The following is a 23,170-nucleotide window of genomic DNA, read 5'->3' on the forward strand; positions in this document are numbered from 1 at the left end:
ATGCATTCTTTCCAAGTTTGATCCTAATCATTTGCACAGCATCCTCACAGTAATAAAAATATAAAAGCCACAATGAAATTGAGATAAAAAATCTGGCTCTCCTTCTGTAACCAAATGTCATTTTCTCGGTGGTCGAGCAATAATAATGATCATTCAAATATCGGCTGACTTTGTTTTTCCACATGACAACTGTGGAGAATTTGGCCTAAAGGAGAATGAGAAGAAACTGTTTTCCACTTGGTGCTTATGCATGTTTTGTATCATTGTTCAGTCATTTATGGGACAAGCAACAACCAAACCTGCCACTCTGTTTTTGAGGTATTACACATTGTTTTTCTAATGCTGAGCTTCTTGTTGATGAATGTGCAATGCCACAACTGTTGATTGTAGTAGAGTTTCTCTAGACTTTCCAGATAATGTTACTCGTGTTATTTTCCCCTCTTTTACAGTGAGATCAGCCAGCGCTCGGACAAGGAGAACAGAAAGAGAGGGATCTGGCATCACCAGTCCCAGTAAGTAGATTGCACCCCTGTCATTTCTATCTACACATACCAGTCCATGCTCCCTTCAGGATTTGTACTGTTGTACAAAAATACATTTAGTGCATCCTGTCCGATGACAAGCTCATGTAGCTGTCATCCATCCACATTTGGTCATGGTTAAAGTCTTACACTCACTTTTCCAGTTTCCATTGAATCATTGCCTGTTCCTGTAAAGCATTACGTATTTCACTGTCATTGACCCTCAGCAGAGGGATGTGGTAAGGGCAGAGCAGGTACTGTTTTCTGTAGAGATAACAGCTGATAGCATGTAAACATCAGATTACAGGAACAGTGACAGTGCAGTATCCTGAAGTGTCCTGAATAACCGTCTGCATATGTGTGTGTGTCGGCTGATGTGTGTTTTCCTGCAGAATTGTGTGCCGCTTTCTTGTCTACCGAGGACATTTAAAAAATCCCCAATTGCTTTGAAAGAAAATGTTATATTGTAAAATCAGTTTATCTGTGGACCTAACGAGATTAAATTATAACAGTAAAAGAGCAGCATTATGTCTTCCATCACTCTGGTTGATCAACACGTCTTTGGCACTTTTTGTACGTCTTTTAATTTTAAATATTTTTCCCTCTGTCCTCACACACACTTTTTAGATTTCTGGTGCAATACTTTTTGCAATATTCAATAATTATTATTTTGTAGTACTTACCTTTAAATTTGCAATTTCACAACAGGCTTAAACAGAAGTAGACTTACCATTGTGTGTGTGTGTGTGTGTGTGTGTGTACAGTAATGGCATGCAAGCTAAATCTGTGGTTGTGGCTCACCACTGAAGCATCGTCTACCAGCGAGAAGAGCAAACGTCTTCTGCACCATCAGCACATAGAAAGGAGGGGGACAGAAACACACACACACACACACACACACACACACACACACACACACACACACACACACACACACACACACACACACACACACACACACACACACACACACACACACACACATAGACTTCATGTCAGTGGGTGCGTGTCATTCAGCACCATGGAAATTTTTCATTTCCATTCGTGTTTATTTTGACACCTTTAACTAAGAAGCATAAGCATGCAAGATCACCATTTGTAATCTGCGTGGGCTGGCACATTTCTTTCGTGAATCAGGCCCCAGGATGTCGTACTTCTGACAGCTGACAGGCAATGAACTAGCAGACACACTTTGACATTGCATAGTAGTTTAGTGGGTTGCTGCGTACAATTAAGTGTGCACAAGAAGAGGTTTGTGTAGGTCAATAAAATACAAAAAAATTAACAAGTAAAAAACAAGCAGAGGTTTTGAGAGCAGATGAGGACAGCACCATGATCCTCATAAATGTAAAAAGGACACAAAAGGAATTTGATTGTTAGATTTGACTGAGCACATGCCACTACAGACTACACGAGTCTAGACTTTAAAACAGCTAAAATAAATACATCTACGCCAAGAAGTCAAATTTGTGTAAGTCAGGCATGCTACAAATTTGCTCAAAAACCTGTGGAAAACTGTAAGAGGACATTTTTATGAGGTTACATAAACTCCCAAAAATGTATCAGTTGTATTGCAGTTTTGTTAGCTTGTTTTTGTCAGCTCCTTGAGTCACTCTGTGAACTAAAGGGACAGAGCCCCACACACACACACACACACACACACACACACACACACACACACACACACACACACACACACACACACACACACACACACACACACACCCAAGCAGATATGCATTAACAGATGCATACATGTTGTGGGGAAGTGCTTAAGGGTAAGGATAAGGACCTGCTTGTCAGCAGACCTCCCTGTCGTTGATGCAGTCGCCACAGGGTGTGTGTGTGTGTGTGTGTGTACGTGTCTGTGTGTGTGTGTGTGTACGTGTCTGTGTGTGTGTGTGTGTGTGTGTGTGTGTGTGTGTACGTTTGTGTGTACGTTTGTGTGATACCCCATACAAAACATCTGCCAACAGGGCAGGTTTACGAGCGAGCGGGTGGGTGTTTGGGATGATGCTTTACTGTAAACTGACACACACATACACACACATTTGGTCTCTCCAACACTGTCCCTATTGTTGATCTGTGTGTAGTTAATTCCCATTCAATACATCCTGCCACATTGTACACACAATTACAGCAGATCATAGTCGAGTTGAATAAAACATACTCCTGTTTTATGTTTTTTTCTTATTCAAAGGGATAAAATAATATCCAAGTAATGCTATGGTTACATTTCAGGACCAACAGTTCTCATGTACAATATTCTATATGTCATTTCTAAAGACTTTCGTATTTTAAGTTTAATTTGGTTGTATATCAAATATGATTGTCAATTGTCTGCAGGAATTTACGTTAACATATGTTTACCTTGTTATCTTATATCTGAAAGAAGAGGGAAGAACATCTTTATTGAGACAGCTTCACTTTGTCGGCAAAATATCAATGAAATTATGAATTGAATTTGTCTTTTTTATAAACAGAACGGCGTGAGTGCCCAATCCAGAACAGCTCATTCATCTCTGTATTATTCGGTGCAAAGCATCACAGACTGTCTTTGTTGGAAACTAAACTCCATTACTGTTTAGCAGTCAGGATTCTGTACTATTATTCCCTTCCTGTTAGGTTTGGAAAAGCCATCACAGTTACATGCTTTGGCCATTTGGGGCCGCTAATGCTCACATTTTACTCATTTCATCAGCCATTGCTTAAAACAGGGCACCTGGCTTTTAATGAAAACGTTAATGAACACCTGGCGAGAGACAGACATATAATAGAAAAACAAGCACGCTCAATGCAAACATGAATACACAAACACAAGGACGGTCAACATGCAATACACAACAAGGAGCACTGGAGTGGTGTGTGTTGCACAAGATGTCAGACTGACATGTCTGAGTGTGTTTGATCTCTCTATCAGAGCTCAGACGCTTGCCATGTGACCTCTGACCCCCTGGCGCAGTGTGAGGGACGTGCCAAAGGTCAGAGGTCATCTGAGTTTCCTGAACGCAGAGACGAGTCTACACTAAGCAAAACACTTTTGAACCTGGCCTGGGTTTTCTCTAATCTTCACAACACACACTTTTTTTCTTTTTTCATTGTCAAATTTTCACTCCTGCTGTCATTTTGTTCCTCACACTGCCTCCTCTGTATTAACCCTTGAAAGGATTTTTTTAGGAAGTGTGTTTTGATAGAGTCCCTCCTGCCTCCACCCTATATTGTTTTTGCACGTCAGTATTATTTCAACAGGCTATCATCCTTCCACACGTTTACAAAGGCAGAGCTGTATCCGATTCATCTTAAGGGGAAGTCTAGACGTAGTTCAGGGAATGTCTTTCATTCCATCTTGACAGGATTCTTGTTGGTATCAAATTAATCAATGCAACACACACACACGCACGCACGCACGCAGGCAGGCAGGCAGGCAGGCAGGCAGGCAGGCAGGCAGGCAGGCACACAAGGAAAATTAAGATAGAGCTGACAGAAGAGCTTGCAAGTCCAGCGGGTTATTTTGGTTTCCAAGGAGCCTGTGCATGTCACATGGTGGAGCTAATGGTTTCTATTTTCAAGATACAATGCTGCTTCAGTCCTTTGCCCTCATCAGAGTAAAGGGAGAGGAAAGAGAGAGAGAGGGAGAGAGCGAACTGTGAATGCAACATATGATAAGCACATGGCGATGTCGTAATTCTGAATTCATTAGCAAGACACACTGAAGGAATCAATCTGGGGGAGAGGGAGGCAGAACAGAGAGAAAAAGAGAGAGTGAGAAGAGCAGGAAAAGGACAGAGGGAGGGAGGGAGGGAGAGAGGGACGAGAGAAAGGGAAGTCCAAAAAAAGACTGAGGGAGAGAGGGAGAAGGAGAAAGAGAGTGGAGTCATAGAGCAGACACTGCATGTGGCTGTGGAGGGAGTGATCCGGTTATGGAGGGGGACAAATTCTCAGGTAAGACAAACTCCGGAAACTCTCAGCCCACATGCTTCTATTCTGAATGGGAAACAAAGCTTAAGGTTCTTCAATCAGCGTTTTTTTTAGTTTTTTTTTTACTGTGATCGGGTGTCTATTCTGTAAGAGCCTGCCTCTATTTTCCCCCTCTATGGTATTTTCCACTCTCTCATTCTGTGCTGTTTGCTGACTGCATGTTTTCTTTGGGGTTTGGAGCTGGAGCTCTGCAGGGTTTGTGGAGTAGCTTTAATGGACTTGCTTTGGTGTAATTGTCTTTATCTGTCTCTGCGCCGGTTGTGTTTGTTCTGTCTCTGTTTTTCTGTTCATCTCCACCCTCCTATTGTTTCCACTTAAATGTTTTTCTCTTTACAGGTTGTCGCCCAGTTGCCACCACTTTTCCATTCCCGTCCCCGTCTGCTGTCTTTACACATTTTCATTTTTTTACAAGACATTAATTCCAGGGAGCTTTCTTAAGTGACACAGGAACAGCTCTTATTTTTATAACATTTTCTCTTTCTTTTTTTCCCTCATCCATCTGCATTCTACAATTCTTCTTTGGTGTGAAAACAGGAAAGAGCTGTGTTTAAACAGTACTACTCTTGTCCCTTGTGGCTCTGATCCCGAGTCGGCTATCAGTCAGTTCCTCCTTCAGCTCATAGGAGAGAGAAATCCCACTTCAGTCCTCTAACAAAGAGGAACCTGAATTAAAATCCAATACTTTTTCTCAACTGTTCCTGTGACATCGTTACCCTGTTGGATGCAAATGACATGCATATCAAATGGATAACAGTTTCTCACTATGTGGGTGTGTTGCACGTTGTGCTAAAGTCATTAGTGAGGCAATGCTGTCTGCTCCTTAATGGTATTTTTATGAGCGTAAGTGTGTCTTGTTAAAAAAACTCATTGGCTTGAAAGAAAACCCAGTGGAAATGGTGAAGTAGCAGCAGCAGCATGTGTGTGTTTGTGACCCAGCATAGCTTGTAGCACCTCCATGGTGTGTGAAATCTGGATGTAGGTGAGATCATTGACAAGTGTGTGCGTGAAGGACGTATCACCCTCCTCTCTCTCTCTTTCACTTTCTCTCTCTCTATGTCCAGGTGCTTCCTCTTGGGAGCTGTAATGCTTCAGCAGGACATACTTTGTGGATGTCAAGAGAAAATTAACTTAAGCATTCATGCTTTCTAGTGTGCTTGTAAGTATGTGAATGTGTGCACACACAAATAGAAGGAATGTGCGACTGTGTCTGTCTAAAAGGGTGTGTGTGTGTGTGTGTGTGTGTGTGTGTGTGTGTGTGTGTGTGTGTGTGTGTTCAACTTGTGGCGAAGTAGAGGCCGCCATCACTTGTGGTGTTGCCATGTTAATGTCTAAGCATGAAATGAGTTACTCTCATTTCCCTCGGCCAAATCAATTCCATTCACTTCTCCTCGCTAATCTCCCTCGCTCTGGTGTGGATGCCGATGTGCGAGGGTCTCTTTGTTTCCTGTGTGTTCTCCAACCATGAATCAACAGTGATGACGCTCTGAACGGAAACTGTCTGTCAGCCATACAGAGGCTTATAATGGAGCGTAAGAAAGGGCTGACGTGCCCCATTCATTACAGTCACAGCGAGGTCATCTGATGATGTATCATGGAAGACTGTGTGATACATCCAGCTTAGACTTACAGAGAAAAAGCAGCCTCAGTTAGTTTAGCTGACCCTCAAACAAAGTTTTTAATTAATTCAGGGAAAGATGAGTGTGTCAATCTGTGTGGAGTTGTGTGTTTGATGTGTAATATCCAGTCCACCCACCAGGTAGAGTTGTTGAGTAGAGTAACACAAAAATACTTTTTATGTCTCCCTCTCTGAACACTCACACGTGTTATTCTTGCTATTTTCAGTGTTGCTTTCTTTGTCACAGCATACTGCCTTCACTGAGAGAATGCAAAGGATTTTTTGGCCATGTTGCTTCCTGTATTGGTGTTGTTGTTGTTGGGTGAGTTCCCATGACAATGTGCTGAGCAGAACAATATGTAAACTAGGATAGCAATCACAATGCATCTCGCTAAACAGTGTTATTACACAGTGCAGAGGAGAGAGAGAGAGAGAGAGAGAGAGAGAGAGAGAGATATCTGTGATGGAGGACAGCTGCTTGCTCTATTTACCAAGCCATCCCATGCGTGAGGGAATACAAACACACACTTGCAGGCAACAGTCGATACACTCACATACATGCACAGGCACACTGCAAAGAGAACCACTGAGGGGATATACCTGTGTGTGTGTGTGTGTGTGTGTGTGTGTGTGTGTGTGTGTGTGTGTGTGTGTGTGTGTGTGTGTGTGTGTGTGTGTGTGTGTGTGTGTGTGTGTGTGTGTGTGTGTGTGTGTGTGTGTGTGTGTGTGTGTGTGTGTGTGTGTGTGTGTGTGTGCAGTACTGTCAGGCCATGTTTCCAACAGGTGCTGTATTTGATTAAAGTTAGCAGAGCCTGGCTGGGTGCTGCTGTTTAACATTTGGTTCAGGGCAGCTGCTGCCACTACAGCTGTGCATATACTTTAGATGAAGTTACTTCACCATGTGGGCTCTGGGGCCACATGAGGGGATTTCATATGTGTGTGTCAGTAATATTGTGAAATTGTCTGACCTGCTGCCCCATATCTTTACGATTTACAATTAACACAATAATGAAGACTGTGGGTAACATCATGCGCACTGATTAGCTTCAGATGTGCAAGTTTTCATACTCTACAGTCAGCGATCCTGTACAATACTGTACTTTAATCCAGGCGCTTTTCTGGTTGTGTTCACCCTACCAGTGCTGCTGTTTTCCATTTGCTAACGCTGCTCTCTTTCCCGTTCTCCTTCTCTCTCTGTCTCATATCTTCCTGCTTCCTAGTTTCCATTAAAGCCAGTTGGGGTTATCTCTCTGCCCGGGGGGAAACTGGCACACGTTTCCCCTTCTGTCTTTCTTGTCTAGCCCATCTATCTCTCCCCCTTTTCCTTCTGAAATCGTGAGCAAGGTAAAGCTGCCTATTATGAAGGTTGCCGTGTAAATAGAGCTGCGGTAACCATCCAGACACATCCAAAATATACACTCATGCAAAAATGACCAGCATCAATGGAAGCAATGCACAGACTCACCAACTTTCAGCACGCACAGATTTTACCTTAATCCAGATGGCTTATTTCATATCTCCTGACTCATGGGTGATGTGCGCATCGAGGCCAACAAAGCTTTGTTGTTCTAGGATGAACTCAGCAGGAAGGATGGGGTTTCCTCTGCAGCTGATACTGTGATGTTTAAAATAACAAAGACTGTTTAAACCTGACATGACCTGGAATAAAACACTAGTCATTATTCATGCCGGCATGTGCTGGTCATTTCCTTTCACACAAAACTTTCAACAGATATAATCTTACTAAACTGTTTGTTTTCTTCACATTAACATAGATTATTGGACAAGTTCTAGTCTTTAAAATCCCCTACTAAAACTTGTGATCCGACAAAATCTCCCCCAATGTTTCCACTTGTCCATCTGCCACTTAGATGGTGATGAAAACTGATTTATTAAATCTGCAGAGGCATGCGTGAATCATTTTAGGTAGTGAGCCAGAGTGTGGTATTTGCAGAAATTGTATTTGTTTGCAGCTGCAGTCATAGTTTAAACAGTCCGAGTATCTCCCTGCACTTCATGACTCAGTGTGGGTTGGTTACCATTCAATCGATTCTTGGAACTCTATCTCAGATTCCTGACATTGAAGGACGTCCGTCCCCTGGCACAAGCCCTGGGGAAGGGGTGCAGACTGGTGCCTAGCATGTGGACCTAATATAAATATTGCCCGGCGCAGAAAAGATGCGTTTGTTCGCAACCTGCCGTTGTACTGGCATTGCCCTAGCAACTGCCATGATGGCTTGGCATCTGTTTATAGTATCTTCACCTCCCTCTCTGCTCCTCTCATTTTTCATCCCTCACTAAGGCAGAACCAACTTTAGCATGGCGATGGTCTGGGTTTCTTTAAGCAGTCGCTGGCTGTCTATGTCTCTCTTCATCTGTATGCTGCAGTGCAACCTTACACCCGCAGCTGCTCTACAAATACAAATAATTACAACTCATTTACAGAAAGCGGTAAATGTGGTCCCAAGACATTCATTCTTGTTCTTTACCGTCATTAGTTGTAACCACTTTTTTAAAATAAAAATTATGCTCAATTGGCAAAAATAATTTGAGAGTCAGAATCAAAAATCTCTATCTGTTTCGTATTCACTAATTCTTGGGACAAAATTGGATATGCTTACTTACTCAAATGTATGTATTTTTTTATAGGACCCAAAGTACTTTAAACAATTGCAACATGTTAAAAATGTTATAATAATAAGATAAAAAACACCAGAAATTATGTTAAAAAAAAGCTTAAAATCTAAGGCTAAAGTAAAGCTTCACATTTAAAGCGAAATTAAAATGATAGGCCTTTGATTTCCTTTTGAAAATACAAAGAAAGCTTGTCATTCAACTACCCAGAGACAGTACACAATTTAATAACAGCAGAAAGGAATTTGATGTGACACATAAGGAGCATTTAACAAAAGTGGTGAAGTTACCTGACTGGAACACAGAGGAAATCTGCGTCCAGATAGGCAGAAGAAGAGATGCCGGGATCCAATGCAGTGTGTTAAGCTGTCACTGTTTGACCTTCTGCAGCATCAGGGTGCAGCAATAACATTTCTTAGAAAAAAGAGTCAGCCTGGTGGAATTCACACCATCAGAGGCTTAAGATATCATCACTAACACATGGAATAAACATGACCTTGTATAACCTTTCACAGCCATGCAAACATTTGGGCCATTAAATACAGAGGCACATCTCCTGCTGATGTTAGAAGCTGTTTTCATAGTGCATAACTACAGTGTAGCTGCTTTGATATGAATGAGGTTCTTTACAGATCAGGGTAAAATACACTGAAACCTTGTCCTGGTGTGTGACAGTTATTACAGCAGATTTAATTAGGGCTGTCTGGGCTTGCTGGGGCTTGCAAGGATATGCAGGGGAAGGATGTGTGTGTGTGTGTGTTTGTGTGCGTGCGCGCGCGTGTTTGTTTTCACATTTTTGCATGCATCTGCTGCACACACATTTGTTTGTATCTGTGTATCACATGTATCTTAGTGTGTGTCTTTATATGAGTGTGTGCCAGGGAATGGAGGAGGAATCTGACACACAGGTGCTGGGCAGGACACACTGTGTGGGTTGAGGGTGTGTCCTGAGCAGGAGTCTCCCCGTGTCTCCATCTTTATCTATTTCTATATCACATTACTGTATGCTTGTGAACTGCTACCACTATAGCAGTGTTATCCATAGCAACAGGTTTTATTTATAGGCAAAACCCTGACCCCTGCTGGAGAAGGCAATGTAGTGTCAGATATTGGGGTGTGTAAGGAAAAGAGTAGGTCATATTATAGGTCAAGCAACTCTCAGTTTTCATGTTAACCAGACATATGTAGTGATAATAAGGGAATATTTTGGGTCACATACTATGCATGGTTCAATTGCGTTGTCAGATTTAAGTCAGATTGCAGGTTTTGGGACAGTAAAGCCTCATATTTGTTTTTAAATCTGTGTGATAGTGGGTATTTGTGCACTCTTGCACATCTGTGTTTATGGTCGGTAAACATGCCTAAATCAACAGAAAATGCAAACTCAGATTCCAATGTAAGCAACAAATTTGCAGTATACGTTTGCCAGACAGCAATATTTCAGTCCCAAACTCTTTATGATAAATTACACATGGGACAAAAACTATTAAGGGATTTTTCCCCCTTACTTGACAGCCTTAATAATTTATTACATCTTAAATACAAATAATTTCCCATGTGTCTTTGCTTTCAATGCTCGTTTTTCATTTCAAGTATTTTGTTGTCTCCTGGAGCCACTCACAGTAATGAGCTTTGTGTCAACATTCACACACACTCTTAGTGCTTTCTGTTCATTTTGGTGAAGAGGCCAGAAGCAATGGTTCATCACCACAGACTGCCTAAGCTCAACTACTCGTCTGTTTCGAATGTCATCAGACCAATAAATGCTCATTTGAGCTGTTTTCAATACCAATATAATGCTTTGAAATGGTCAAACTGCAACACCACAAAGGTGAATATCAAACATAATAAAAGGATCAGAGTTTTGTTTAAGATCAGCTGCCAGAAGTAGTTATTTAGTTTTAGGAAAAATATAGTTGATTTAAGGTTAGAATAAGCATTCTCATCATTTTTATGTAACTTAACAAAAATCACCTCATGTCATTTTGAGTTGTTGTTTCACCTGGGATACAAACTCTGGTCTCCTGGCTGAAAGTCCTGTGTTTGTTTAATCCATCCATCTTCTGCTTACACCCACCCTAAGTGGACTACAGTATGTCCCCAAGCGTCCTTCTTTGCTCCTGTCATATTTATAAAGGCTGCTATAGGTTTGTGTAGGCTATAGATAGCCTATTTGTAACTGTATTAGACCCCTTCTAATCGACTAGGATGCTGAGACTCACTGATAACGGCCATTAAATGGACAGCTGGTAAGGTCCAGGTTTTATGTTTTGGTCAGAATTATTTCAAAAGTAATAATTGCTTGTTTAATTTCCTCTCTACCATGACAATCCAGAGGACAAGTTTATCTCGGCATGCATTTATCGGACAAACAAATACACAGAACCAGGCGCTGAATAAAAATACAGATACAGACATACACTTGCAAAGTTCCCAAAAAAGCAATATCTGTCTAACTTTTTTTCCCCAACCACATGCACACATATGCACACTGACCAACGCCCCTGTCCTCCCTTCCCCCTACGCCCCCCACACACAGAGACTCATTCACATGGTCATTAAGTCATTAGGCTACTTATTTATTGATGTCTGCCTCCAGAGCGACTGAGCATGTCAGACGATCCACTGACCGCCTGCGTGAGCCTGTCCTGACCATATTAGTGCAAAGTATGATTCTGTCTTCTCTCTGGATTTGTTTATCTAGTTCTTGTGAATTTACACTTCATCTAATGTAAGGGAAGAGTTCTTCAATGTTACTGTAAGTAGGTGTGTTGATTTGTGTGCACATAAGATCCTGATGTTGTCATAACAGAGAGGCTTTAAAATGAATCTCAGTAAGTTATCAGTGTGTTTCATCAGTCGTCCGGAGTGTGCTAGTCATGTGATAGAGCCTACACAGGAAGTGGATGTAGCATGCGTATAATTTGATCTGCTCAGTCAGAAATGAGAGCTCCCACAGAAGGGAGCGAGTCTGAGAGGACGACTGCCGAAGGGGAGGGAGGCATGGAGGGAAGGAGAAAAGGGGGGAGGGAAGACAGTGAGCCAGAGAGAGAGAGAGAGAGAGAGGGAGGGTGGGGGGGGTTGTCATCGCTTGCTCATTCCAAGCTCTGGAAGTTGAGAAGGAGGAGAAGGGAAAAATAAGTTGCTGCTTTAGGAAAGAGAGGAGAGATAGGAAGGGGGCTTGGATCAGTGAGCTTCTTAACAGTTTTTTTTTCTCCTCCCCTTCTCTCTCTTGCGCGGCTCCTAATTTGGGATTTGTTTAAAAAGTGGGACTGCGCCTCAGGAAGACTTTTCCTTGCTGGGAGAAAGGGAACCCTGCACCCTCTCTCTGGCATTATACACAGCCGCACATACGCACTTGATTTTTTAAAATGTCTGATTCCACTGTCAACGTTCACTTGGAAGGGATCATATCAGACTTTGAAGGTTAGTTCCTGTCTCTCTTGAGCTCTGGCTGCTCCACTGCAGCTTTTTCTTCTTCTTGTCATTCCCTGGAGCGAGGCACGCTTTAACCCTGCCATGAGGACACTATAGATGGTTTCCACATGTTTGATTGGAACGGATCTGGAAAAAAAAGGTGGAGAGCGTGAAGGGCTGTTGACGTCTGCGGTGAGCTGTGTTGTTTTGAAAGGGGAATCATGCTGAAAGTGTTGCCTTTAACCGCTCTCTAATATTTGTTGAGAGGCCTGAGTGTGTGTGGGTGTCATGTGTGCATCTGACATGTGTCAAAAAGGGAACTTTGCACTCTGAAGAAAGTGTGCAACTGGTTTAGCTCACCAAAAAGAACGGCAGCATGATAGAGAGGCCATACAGTACGCTGAACACTCAGGAGACAGCAACTGGCCATACGGCTGTAAGGGGAACACCTGGCTCACCTCCCCCCTCTGTTCCCTCTCCTCCTCCTTTTCATCTCGATGCCCCTGGCCCACAGATTCCCCCCTGTCATCCCTCTCCTCCCACTCTTCCTCCTCCTCCTCCACCTCCTCATCCTCACGGCTGTGCTTCCCTCTTTCCTCTCTCAGCAGCTCGTCCATCCTCAGCCCTTGGCCTGGCTGCTGGTGGATGCGAGGAGGGTGGAGGGGTTTGGGTTTGACAGACCGACACCTCTCCCCCAACATGTCTGTCTATCCGTCTATCTGTCTCCCGTCTCTCACAAACACATAGCCATTAGGAACGCATCCACACTTGTCCAGAGCTGCTACTCTGTCGACACCAGTTTGCTTGTGGTATGTATTGTGGATCTCTCTCCCTCTCCCTGTCTTCCTGTCTTTATGTCTTTAAACCGCTGGCTTACACAGTGCAACAGAGCAGAAAGATAAGTGGCATTCAGAAAAGAGAGGCATCAGGGGCGAGGAAAGTGTGCATTAACCATGTAGCTGGAAGTCATGCTTTGAGACTTCCTCCGTTCATGTGTAACACCAACATAATGGGTCACTGTTGTGATTGTCAATGGTGTGTGTTTCCCTGTGTTGGGCTGAGTGGGTGGTAATACCTTTGTGTCACCACCATGCACCATTACATATGGCTCTGTGTGGCTCAGGGAGGACAGCATGGCACAGATGCATCAGGGCGTGAGTCCTGCAAGTTGATAAGAATCAGTCGTTGGAAAGTTAAGATATCGCCTTACAGTAACAGATTAGTTTGTGCTTTTATTTCTTTCACTAGATTAGACATTTTTTATTTTTTTACAAAAGCAAGAATCCCAGGATATTCTGCAATCAAGAAAAGTATACAATTATTGACTCCTTTTATAATGATCTGTTTAAAGCATTGTTATAAAGAAAAGACACCTTCACTCATATTTCATTAGCTACCATCATGATGGCCAACTGGGCTTTTTTACTGTATCCTAAACAAGTAAAAGACATTCTCCAGAATCCTCCAGCTACTTTTAAAGCAAGACTACAGTATGTCACTTTTGAAAGGAGATAAAAAAAAGCAGTCTTCATCTTGCAATAGAAAGTTGAATATAGGAGCAATAAAACACACTCTGTAAAGGCGTTACACACCGGGTGTTTTGCTGCTACAGCCTTACTTGGTCTGGTATGAGTAGTAGCTTAAGGCGGCTAATGTTAGCAAACTTTTTGAGTGGTAGTGCTATAATGACTCTTCTCTGCTTTTGCTACTGTGACGCTAGATTGTAGCATTTAGGTCAAGGTGATATTTAATCTTTGGTAGTTTCGCACTTCCAAGTGAGTAAAAATTTTAAAAAAAGCCATCCCTAATCCAGTTCAGTTTATGTTTTGGATAACTTAGTATGAGTGCATCTTTGGAGCTTTCTTAATTGATCTTTAGTCATTTTTTGCATGGTGTGAATATATGCTTGGTAATCTTTGACCCCATAGAATTTTGATGATTACTTTTAACATTGTTAAAGGTGTGCAAGAAATCACATCATCTGTTGATTATTTTTTAGAGCTCTTGAAAAGTATCACAGGAAACACGGATAATTGTATTCAAACAATGTGACTCTAATTTGTGCAGGTCTTTGCTACTGTAACCTATAGCCTACAGTCTGAATGAAAGTAGGATGTTCTTTCATCTAATAGAGTGTATATTTGCCATGTCCGACTGATTCACTGTGGCATGCCCTTGGCTGATGACGGCAGTGACTGGCTCAAAAACAGAGGACAGGATTTTCTCGCCCTTGAGGCTGATGACCTCAGCTGTGACTTCAACCTCACAGACCATTCAGATCGTTGACTGCAGTCAGTGGGCTTTTCCGCTCAGCAGAGTGAACACACACACATTGATTCAGTGTTTTTACAGCTCACTCTGAGAGGTCTGTCTCTTTTTTGTTTCCATCAGAAAAAGAAGAAGCTGTATTAGAGTGACAATAAGTAGTTTAACATGCTGCTAGTCTTATTCTTCCATTTTTTTGAATTACCTTTCTTTCTGTCTATATCTCTGAGCTGCATGGTAAGGGCATTCACTGGTCCAGGGAGAGGAAATTCCACAGGGATAGATTTCTGTGGTTGGTGAAAATACTGTGGCATGCAGCAGAGGAGTGGATCTGAGCACAGCCGGGCATCTTTTTACAGAGCTGTATGTGGCCCAGCACCCCTCAATCCATCACAAAAACATACAATTTGACAGTCAATAGTAGGACAAAGTGAAATAAAATTAAGCAGCTACAATGTAATATGTTAATGGACATGTTGAATAGAAAGTATTTAAGATCAATCCCAGTTCAGAGCTGCAATTGTTTTTCATACCCATATTCATTTTTGGACATTAGTGATTTGTAATCTTATTTCTTAAAAGGCCATATGAAACATTTTACACTGGATCATTTTAAAACTTACACTAATTGCTCTTTAATCATATACAGAACAAGAGACGAGGCTTCATGGTAGGACTCAAACGCCTTTCACATTGAAAACTGTGATTATGAGCGAACTGCCACTTAGCGGTGGTTTTGGATTATTTTCAGGATTTCTGTTAAGTTGGTTGGTACTGACACTGCTATTAAAGAGCTTTGGTATAAGTATTTATTTTCTGCCAAAGAACACAAGCATTGATCTTAACCATTACATTTTAAGGTCAGTCTTATGACAAAACACCACGAGGAGGCTCACAGACACAGCTTGTGTGTTATGAGAGGAAGTGTCATCTGACAGAGGCTGATGATAGCCGTCCCCAGGAGTCTCCATCCTAATCTGCATTATCAGGACGCTCTATACGCACCACTGAGGATAGGTTTCCTGCTCATGACGCCAACAGCATCAGAGCTTCTGGGAAGCCCCAAGGGTCACACTGAGGTGCAGCAAACACAGCAGGTCTTTGTTATGCTGCTGTTTTTCTCCCTGTTGGACACGTGGAGTAAAAACTGCACCAATGCCAACTAAAGCGAATGCCCCAAAGTTAGAGACTGCTCCATGCTACAGCTAAATACAAATAGCCTGTGATGAAGGATTTTTCTTTTGTATAAACCTTTTTTTTTTCTCTGCAGGAAATTGAAAGTGTGTTTGACAGCTGCAATAGACATTACTTTTTAAAAATAATTTTTGGGGCAACCAGTGAAACGGGGAGACAGAGGGGAAGACGAGCTGCAAAGGGACTCAGGCCGTATTCGAAGCTGGGTCAACCGCATGGGGATCAAACCCCAGTATATGGCCACCTGCTTTACCCACTGCGCTATATGACGGCCTGCAATAGCCATTTCAAGGAACAGATGTTGGGCTTTAAGAATATTTTTAAGCGCAAACGCTCCTATTCTAGTGATCCAAAGCACATTTTGACATGCAGAGCTTGCTACTGTTGTAATCTGCAGAACCTTGTCTCAGAGAGCGTGTTAGGGGCTTAAGTTGAGAGTGTTTCACATGTCACAATGGCTATAATTTGTCTTAAATGTTATTTCTCTTTGTTGACACATTTGGCACTGGCTATCATAGTAACAATCAGTCAAATCTCAAGAGCAAAATACCATTATAATAAGAATTTGATGAATGAGGTCTGCTTCTGAGATTATAGTGTAAATTTGGTTGCGGTAATGCTTCTACTGTAGCTGTAGTTTCAGTGCTACATCTTGTTGACCCATCAGCTCATCTACTGTCATGCTCAGAGAGGCATGGAGAATGTCCATGTGGTACTCATGCAGTAATGCTACACTGGAGAACAGAGTAGCATTATCATGTGATTTTTCTGGAAGTTTAACCGTGTTTCATTGTGTGTTAGTAGAAAAACATCATGCTTGGCTGCAATGTCTTCCTTATTTGGCATTTCAGTCTGCTAGCAAGTGTACAGTATATCGCTGAGGATTTCCAAGAGGAATGGGTTGTCAACTCCAGGTTAGATGAGAGGCAAAAAGAGGTAGGGAGAGCTGAGAAGAGAGAGGCAAAGCGAAAGGACTAATGTTGAATTTAGGTTTTACATTTTTGCTCGTAAGTATATTTCGGTTTGTTTAAAAGGGCTATGATCCCTGCTTTCACCTCTGAGAAGCAACAGCTAAAAGCAGCTTGGACACATCAAATGGTTTTGTGCTATCCACACACACACACACACACACACACACACACACACACACACACACACACACACACACACACACACACACACACACACACACACACACACACACACACACTTAAATGCTAAAAGACCCACATTGTGGCTTTAAAAAATCACAATAAAGATATTATGGCAGTAAACCTATATTTTTCATATAGAACATTAATCTTTTTTTTTAAAGAATGTAATCTTTGACTGGAGCTGTTTTAGTACTGGTTTATTGGGACTTCCCTTGATCACCTGAATACACATAGAAACAGAGATATTAAAGTGTGACCTCCCCATGATACAGATCCCAGGATGCAGTGCACTATGATGTAAACCGAGGCAGAGAGTTTGGCTCCGACCAGAGCTGACACGGCTGTGTTTGCTTTACTATACAGCTGTGTTGAAGCACTCAAACATACAGAAAGAGAGAGGGAAACATAACTGATAGGGCCTCTGTCTCCACACTGTCTGTGGGGACTTCACTGTGTTGGGTTTTTCTGTCACCACAGCGCAGGCACACACCACCACACAGTTAGCACAATCCCAGGCAAAGAGGACGGTATATCAAGATCACATTAAACACAGTTTCAAGTGGTCTGTGGCACTTTGAATATGCCTTTGCATATTATATAGACGTTCACTGCTCAAGCTCTTTCCGTTAAAGTGATGTCTGTGCTTATTTTGTCTACTTGAAGAAGAACAGAGAACACGGATCGGTTTTCCAGGGAAAAAAATACATTATTCCATGGAAGCAGCTAACAGAGCAAAGATGCATACTATACGCACATACAATCACACTTTTACATCAAAGTCACAATATTGCTTTTCATCACCTCTCTTTCTATTGTTTCCTTGTATATTCAGTGGTGTAATAAAGAAGTGCCAAAATTGCCACAATCATTCAACACACAGGAATTGATATGGTGTTCTGTTTTCCTCACTTACTAAGGCAAATCAACGACACACATTTCATGACACATTACAGTTGTGTCTAACAAACAAAGGGCACAAGTGCAATACATCTGATTGAATTATAAGCATGCTGTTAGAGTGTGTATTCAAGTGGGAAACAGTATTGCTGTGGGTTAACAATATTTATAGTGAGTGATATACAGAGCTTATTCAAGGCTGGGTGTCATTGCTGATTAACACTGATTAACATTGCTGATTAACATTGCTGATTAACATTGCTGACTGTAAGGTGAACTTGTCATTAACTGCTGTCCTGTCTTGCGAAGATGAGCAAAGTCAACAGTAAGGGAAGCTAACACCCATTCTGTACATTTAACAATGAACATTTCACAATGGAAAATTGGAAAGTGTAATCTTACTGATTCTGACACACAGTTAACCCAGTGTTGCACATTTGCATCCCATGGGCCGTGTGAACCACCATGAGCTTCCTGCTTCTCTGCAGACCCATCTGATATCATACACAAAAGCCTGCTGAAACACATCAAGGATGGAAAACATTAAGGTCCAGGAAGAGGGTCTTCCCACTTACTGGTGCTTGGCCAGTCAGACTAGCTGTAGGCCAGAAGCCTGCACAGGATCTGCTGTTTATCTGGGACAGGGGCCATGTTTCACTTCTCCATACTCTACTCTGAGCTAAGAGGAGCCTGGTGGTGTCAGCCTCACAACTGACATGGAGCCTCCCTTGACTAGAAAATAATAATGTTACCAAACAACTATAACAAGTAAAACACAAAATGCTGATAATGGAAGATTGACACAATAAGCTGATATGAAAGGCGAGGGCTGGTTACAGTGGGAACTTTTTTGATTAGTATTTGGGGATTTTACAGGCACTTAATACAAAATAAAGCCATGATATATATACAGACAAGCATATCGATCTGATACAATACTGTTATATTTAAATCTTATTTTACTTTTCAAAGTGGCATATCAAATGTGGCATTGATTGTACTGATCCATAATAAGAATATGAAGATGAAAGGGTAAAATACAAGCTAAAAAACAGAGTAGGCTATGTTGGTTCAAAAGCCCACTGCGAAACCAGCCTGGTTATAGTCCACATATTTACTTTTACTCGCTAGGCCAACAGTAGCAGCATTAATATATTTTTTGTATAATGATTTTGGTAGAGCAACATTAGAAAACGTCCCCACATTTGCCTCAAGGGTCAATTAGAGGCGTGGTCACTGGTGATTGTCGTCATGATGACAGGTGTGCGAACATATGTACAGGAAGACGTCATAAACACCCGCTTCTCATTTTATGGTAGATGTATTTTGTACCTGGCGATATTGTTAGAACTTACTAGGAGAGAATAAAGGAATATTCTTCATCCGAGTGAATTAGAAATGCCACACGCCATGATATCGAGCTATGTGAAGCGTGTTAAACACGGTAAGATTAGCATGCGCAATTGTTTTTATTTGCGGAGATTGCTTTGCTTTAGTAAATGGACGGAAACTGCACGTTTTCCCGGACTTGCCACAACACAATTATTGTCTGATACACGCGGTTGTAAAGCATGTTGTTCGCAGATGTCATAAGTTTACTTAATTAAGTGTTTCAATGTTGTGCTACTTTGTACTTCTACCCCACTTCAATTCAGAGGTAAATTGTGCACTTTCACTCCACCACATTTATACAGGATATAATTGCTTGCAGTTTTGGATTAATGATATGGAATGTAATCAACACTTAAATAAGACTTTAGTCACACTTCGAGTAAATCCACAAGCTACCCTGCACTATACAAATAGCCTACATTCAAATTAGCTCCACGTTTACCAGCTGTGATAAACACATAATTGCATTATATAATTCTGAAATGGGCCATTCTGCATAACGAGTACTTTTGGCACTTAGAGTATATTTTGATGCCAATACTTCTGTGCTTTTACTCAAGAAAGATTTTTGAATGCAGGACTTTTACTTGTAACAGAGTATTCATACATTTCGGTTGTTTTGCTTTTACTAAAGTACAACATCTACGTACTTTTTTGTACCTCTGTTAACTTGGCATGTTTTTCGTAGTGTGGTATTGCTATCAGTGTTGCCGCTGACAAAACAAGCACGTGTATAACTTGCTAAATCAAGCAATTTTTAGCGACCTCCTTTCGCAAAAACAAAATAGTTGCCACAACCTACGATCCACACGCCTTTGGTACTTTTTGTACGTCTTTTAATTTTAAATATTTTTCCCTCTGTCCTCACACACACTTTTTAGATTTCTGGTGCAATACTTTTTGCAATATTCAATAATTATTATTCTGTAGTACTTACCTGGCAGGCTTGTGTGTGTGTGTGTGTGTGTGTGTGTGTGTGTGTGTGTGTGTGTGTGTGTGTGTGTGTGTGTGTGTGTGTGTGTGTGTGTGTGTGTGTGTGTGTGTGTGTGTGTGTGTGTGTGTGTGTGTGTGTGTGTGAGATAAACAGGCTGTTATTGAGGATGGTCACAGCCGATGGAGTAATGGATTTTATGGAGTATCAAGGACATTTTCTATCTGCTCTAAAATAGATTCATAATCTGTACATTGCCAACAGTGAATGAAAAATCAGTAGCTGCTTTGTCTCACTAAAGGTCATTTGAAGTTTCTTTACCTCAGGGCCTCATGATTTGTTTTGAATGCTAATCATAAGATGCTTCACTAATAAATACAGTAAGATCTCATACAGATGCTAGTGCTGCAACTAAAGGCAGCATGTTTACGGGCTAAGGGATTCTCCTGTCGTCTAATCCCAAATGTTCTGTGTTTTCCAGCACTGAAGCGGTCGTTTGAGGTGGAGGAGACGGAGTCTTCCACAAACCCTTCGCCCCTGACTCGTCGGAACACCAATCCTCTCCGCTCGTCCGCCTCCTCCACATCCAGCCAGCGGAGCTACGACCAGAGCTTCCGTAGCTCTGACTACTCCTCTATCAGATCCTCCCCCTCTGAGTCCTCCAATCCACGTTCTCCAAAGACCGGCATGAGGCGCATTGAGCTAACAGGGGGGCGTAATCCTGACACAGCCTCATCCCGCCGCACAGAAATGTCCATTGAGGTCTCCTCTAAGCAGATTGACAACTCGCCCAGTGCTGGCATCGCCCGCTTTGGCCTCAAGCGGCCTGAGGTCAGTCTCAGCAATCGGAGTACACTCCTGGACAGCTCCTCCAACTCCACCTCCACAAACAGGCGGGCTGAGCTCAGCATGACACGGCAGCACGAGCCCCCCGCCCCGCCGAAGAGGACGGACTCCCAGGTGACCTCAACCTCAATCTCAAGGATCCCTGAGCCCCCTCAGAGAAGAGTGGAGCTCCAGTCCCCAGTCACCAGCCCAGTGGAGGCAGCCTCCAGGAAGCCAGAGATGCCCATCTTCAGACAGTCGGACGGTTTGGTGCCAAGCAGCGCAGTGGAGAACAACAACAACAACCACCCGCCTCCTGCACCTAGTGCTCCCCTGCCCTCCCTGGCAGAGCCACGGGTGGAGAGGGTGCAGTCTCCAGTCACAGAACAACCCACAGCCCGACCAGCAGAAAGTGAGTAACTGCTCAGTTCAGCATATTTTCCAAACAAACTCTTGTGTATAAAACAGTTTCAAAGGGCGTTGAAGGGAACTGTGCTAGACGGCATTCAAGCCTGTTTAACCAAACAAACATCTTCTGTCCTTATTTTTGGACACAGTCTTGTTGAGTCACTTAAGGATGTTTGCAAGCGCACTCAGAATGAATCAAATTTAAATACATTTCTTCACTGATATACTATACTTCTCCCTGTTTGAAACCATAATTTAGCCACATCCACACTCAAAGCTGTAATTAAGTATGACACGCATTCAAACCTTTTTAAGCAACTATATATTTAATCAAGATTTCTGGACTTTTTGTTTCACCTAGGAGTCAGTATTGAAATAGCAATGCCAACCATAAAAAGCCCAAGCATGTGTTTTTTTTGAGCATGTCAGTCTAGACTACCTGTGAATGTAGGTCAGAGCGGGTGATGATGAGAAACCCAGGGCAGCTCCCAGTACGGCACTTAAAAAAACAACTTATACAGTCAGGCAGCTAAATAACTTGAGTTAGCCACTGGATAAAATCACGGAAAATTCAGATGTAGACACTTGCAGTTTACAATATGTGTGTGGTTTGATTATAAACTGTTTGCTGGGCAGCGTGGGTCAATCCTGCATGTTTGTCTAGAGTCAAAGCATCTTTAGATTACCTCTGACTTTGTATTGATTTTACTATTCCAGAGAAAGGTATTCTTATTCATTTTTGTCCCTGCTTGCCCTTTTTCTTATAACACCACTATTCCTAGTTCTGCTGCAACATCTTGGGGAATTACATGGTGCTTAAATTTATAGCTGAATTTCCATGAATTATGCTTGGGATATTCCTCATCCTCTGTGGATGAAAGTTGTTGTGTATATATATTTGTTTTAAGTAATTCCATCGCCGTTCTTTTAGTGCCACCCTCTGGACAAACACTGAATTATTGGCAAGGTCCTTTTACCAAAATTGTCAGTATGTTTTTTTCATCTGTTTCTTTGTTACTGTGGGGTGTAATGGATTGCAGCCTATAGGGCTTTTAGCAGGCCTCTGTGCTTCTTATACTCATTTTTGGTTTAGTGGAACTGCAAAGCTGGGAATTACGGAGCATAGGTTATGTGTCAGTGTCATCAGCGTGCTTAATCTTTTCAGTGTGTTAAATTACAAGTAGGCTTCAAAAGTGTTCTGAGTTTGGAACTGGTCCTTGTTCTGGTGGGAAAATATGTGTGTTTACTATGTGTGTATGCAGTGGCTTTATGCTGTTTCATTCCCCAAGTTTTCCTATTAGAATGGCTCGTCTTTATAATGTGTGTTACTGTTTGTGTGTGTGTGTGTGTGTGTGTAGTGCTGTTATCTGAAGACAGCTGTGCTCATGGGTTGCTCTCACTTGTGTAGTATCCAGGCGTAGGCGGCTGGGAGGTGATACATTCCAAATCTGGAGGTCATAAAACTTTCAACATAAAAATAGAAAGCCTCCAATTCGAGTTCTTCTGTGTGTCTTTGTTGCTCTCTATCCACTGTGCTTCCTTTACACACTGCTAGGTATTTACTTTGATTCCTGCCTTTTACTGAGGATATTTCTCTCCTATATTTTTCTCATTTACCAGCATATTGGTGAACCATTCAGCAAATATGCATACTAAATATCTGAAGTGTGGCAGAAGTAGAATGAAAGTAGTAGAAATGAAAATAAGTGTGGAAAACTGATAGGATTAGGTCTGCACTTCTGGCGCATTTGGGTCAGATCACCACCTTCCTGCTCAGCTGTACACATGCAGGGAGGGGGTATTGCTAGGAAGAAGATATGGAAGAAACAAGGAGCAGATAGGAGGGAGGAAAAGGCAGAGAGGAGGTTTAGACGGCAGAAGGGAAGAGAAGAGAAAGACAAAGCGTGCATTAAAGAGAGTTTGATTTCCTGTAATGTCA

The 23,170-nt window shown here is 42.1% G+C and overlaps 1 protein-coding gene across 4 annotated transcripts in view; it reads left to right on the plus strand.

The window, feature by feature from the left end:
- Window positions 1-23,170, plus strand: part of LOC134878226 (septin-9-like) — a 76,529-nt gene that overhangs the window by 11,578 nt on the left and 41,781 nt on the right. Inside the window, exons 2-3 of one of the 4 annotated variants that reach the window (XM_063904122.1) lie at window positions 450-512; window positions 20,480-21,235. In XM_063904122.1, coding sequence (XP_063760192.1) covers window positions 450-512; window positions 20,480-21,235 — 819 coding nt within the window. Of the gene's footprint in view, window positions 1-449; window positions 513-4,245; window positions 4,464-11,925; window positions 12,175-18,835; window positions 19,120-20,479; window positions 21,236-23,170 lie in introns of those variants that run through there. The other 3 variants (XM_063904125.1, XM_063904123.1, XM_063904124.1) reach the window with 3 other exon arrangements.

The sequence above is a fragment of the Eleginops maclovinus genome, chromosome 16 (assembly GCF_036324505.1).
Source record: "Eleginops maclovinus isolate JMC-PN-2008 ecotype Puerto Natales chromosome 16, JC_Emac_rtc_rv5, whole genome shotgun sequence".
Taxonomy (NCBI): Eukaryota; Metazoa; Chordata; class Actinopteri; order Perciformes; family Eleginopidae; genus Eleginops; species Eleginops maclovinus.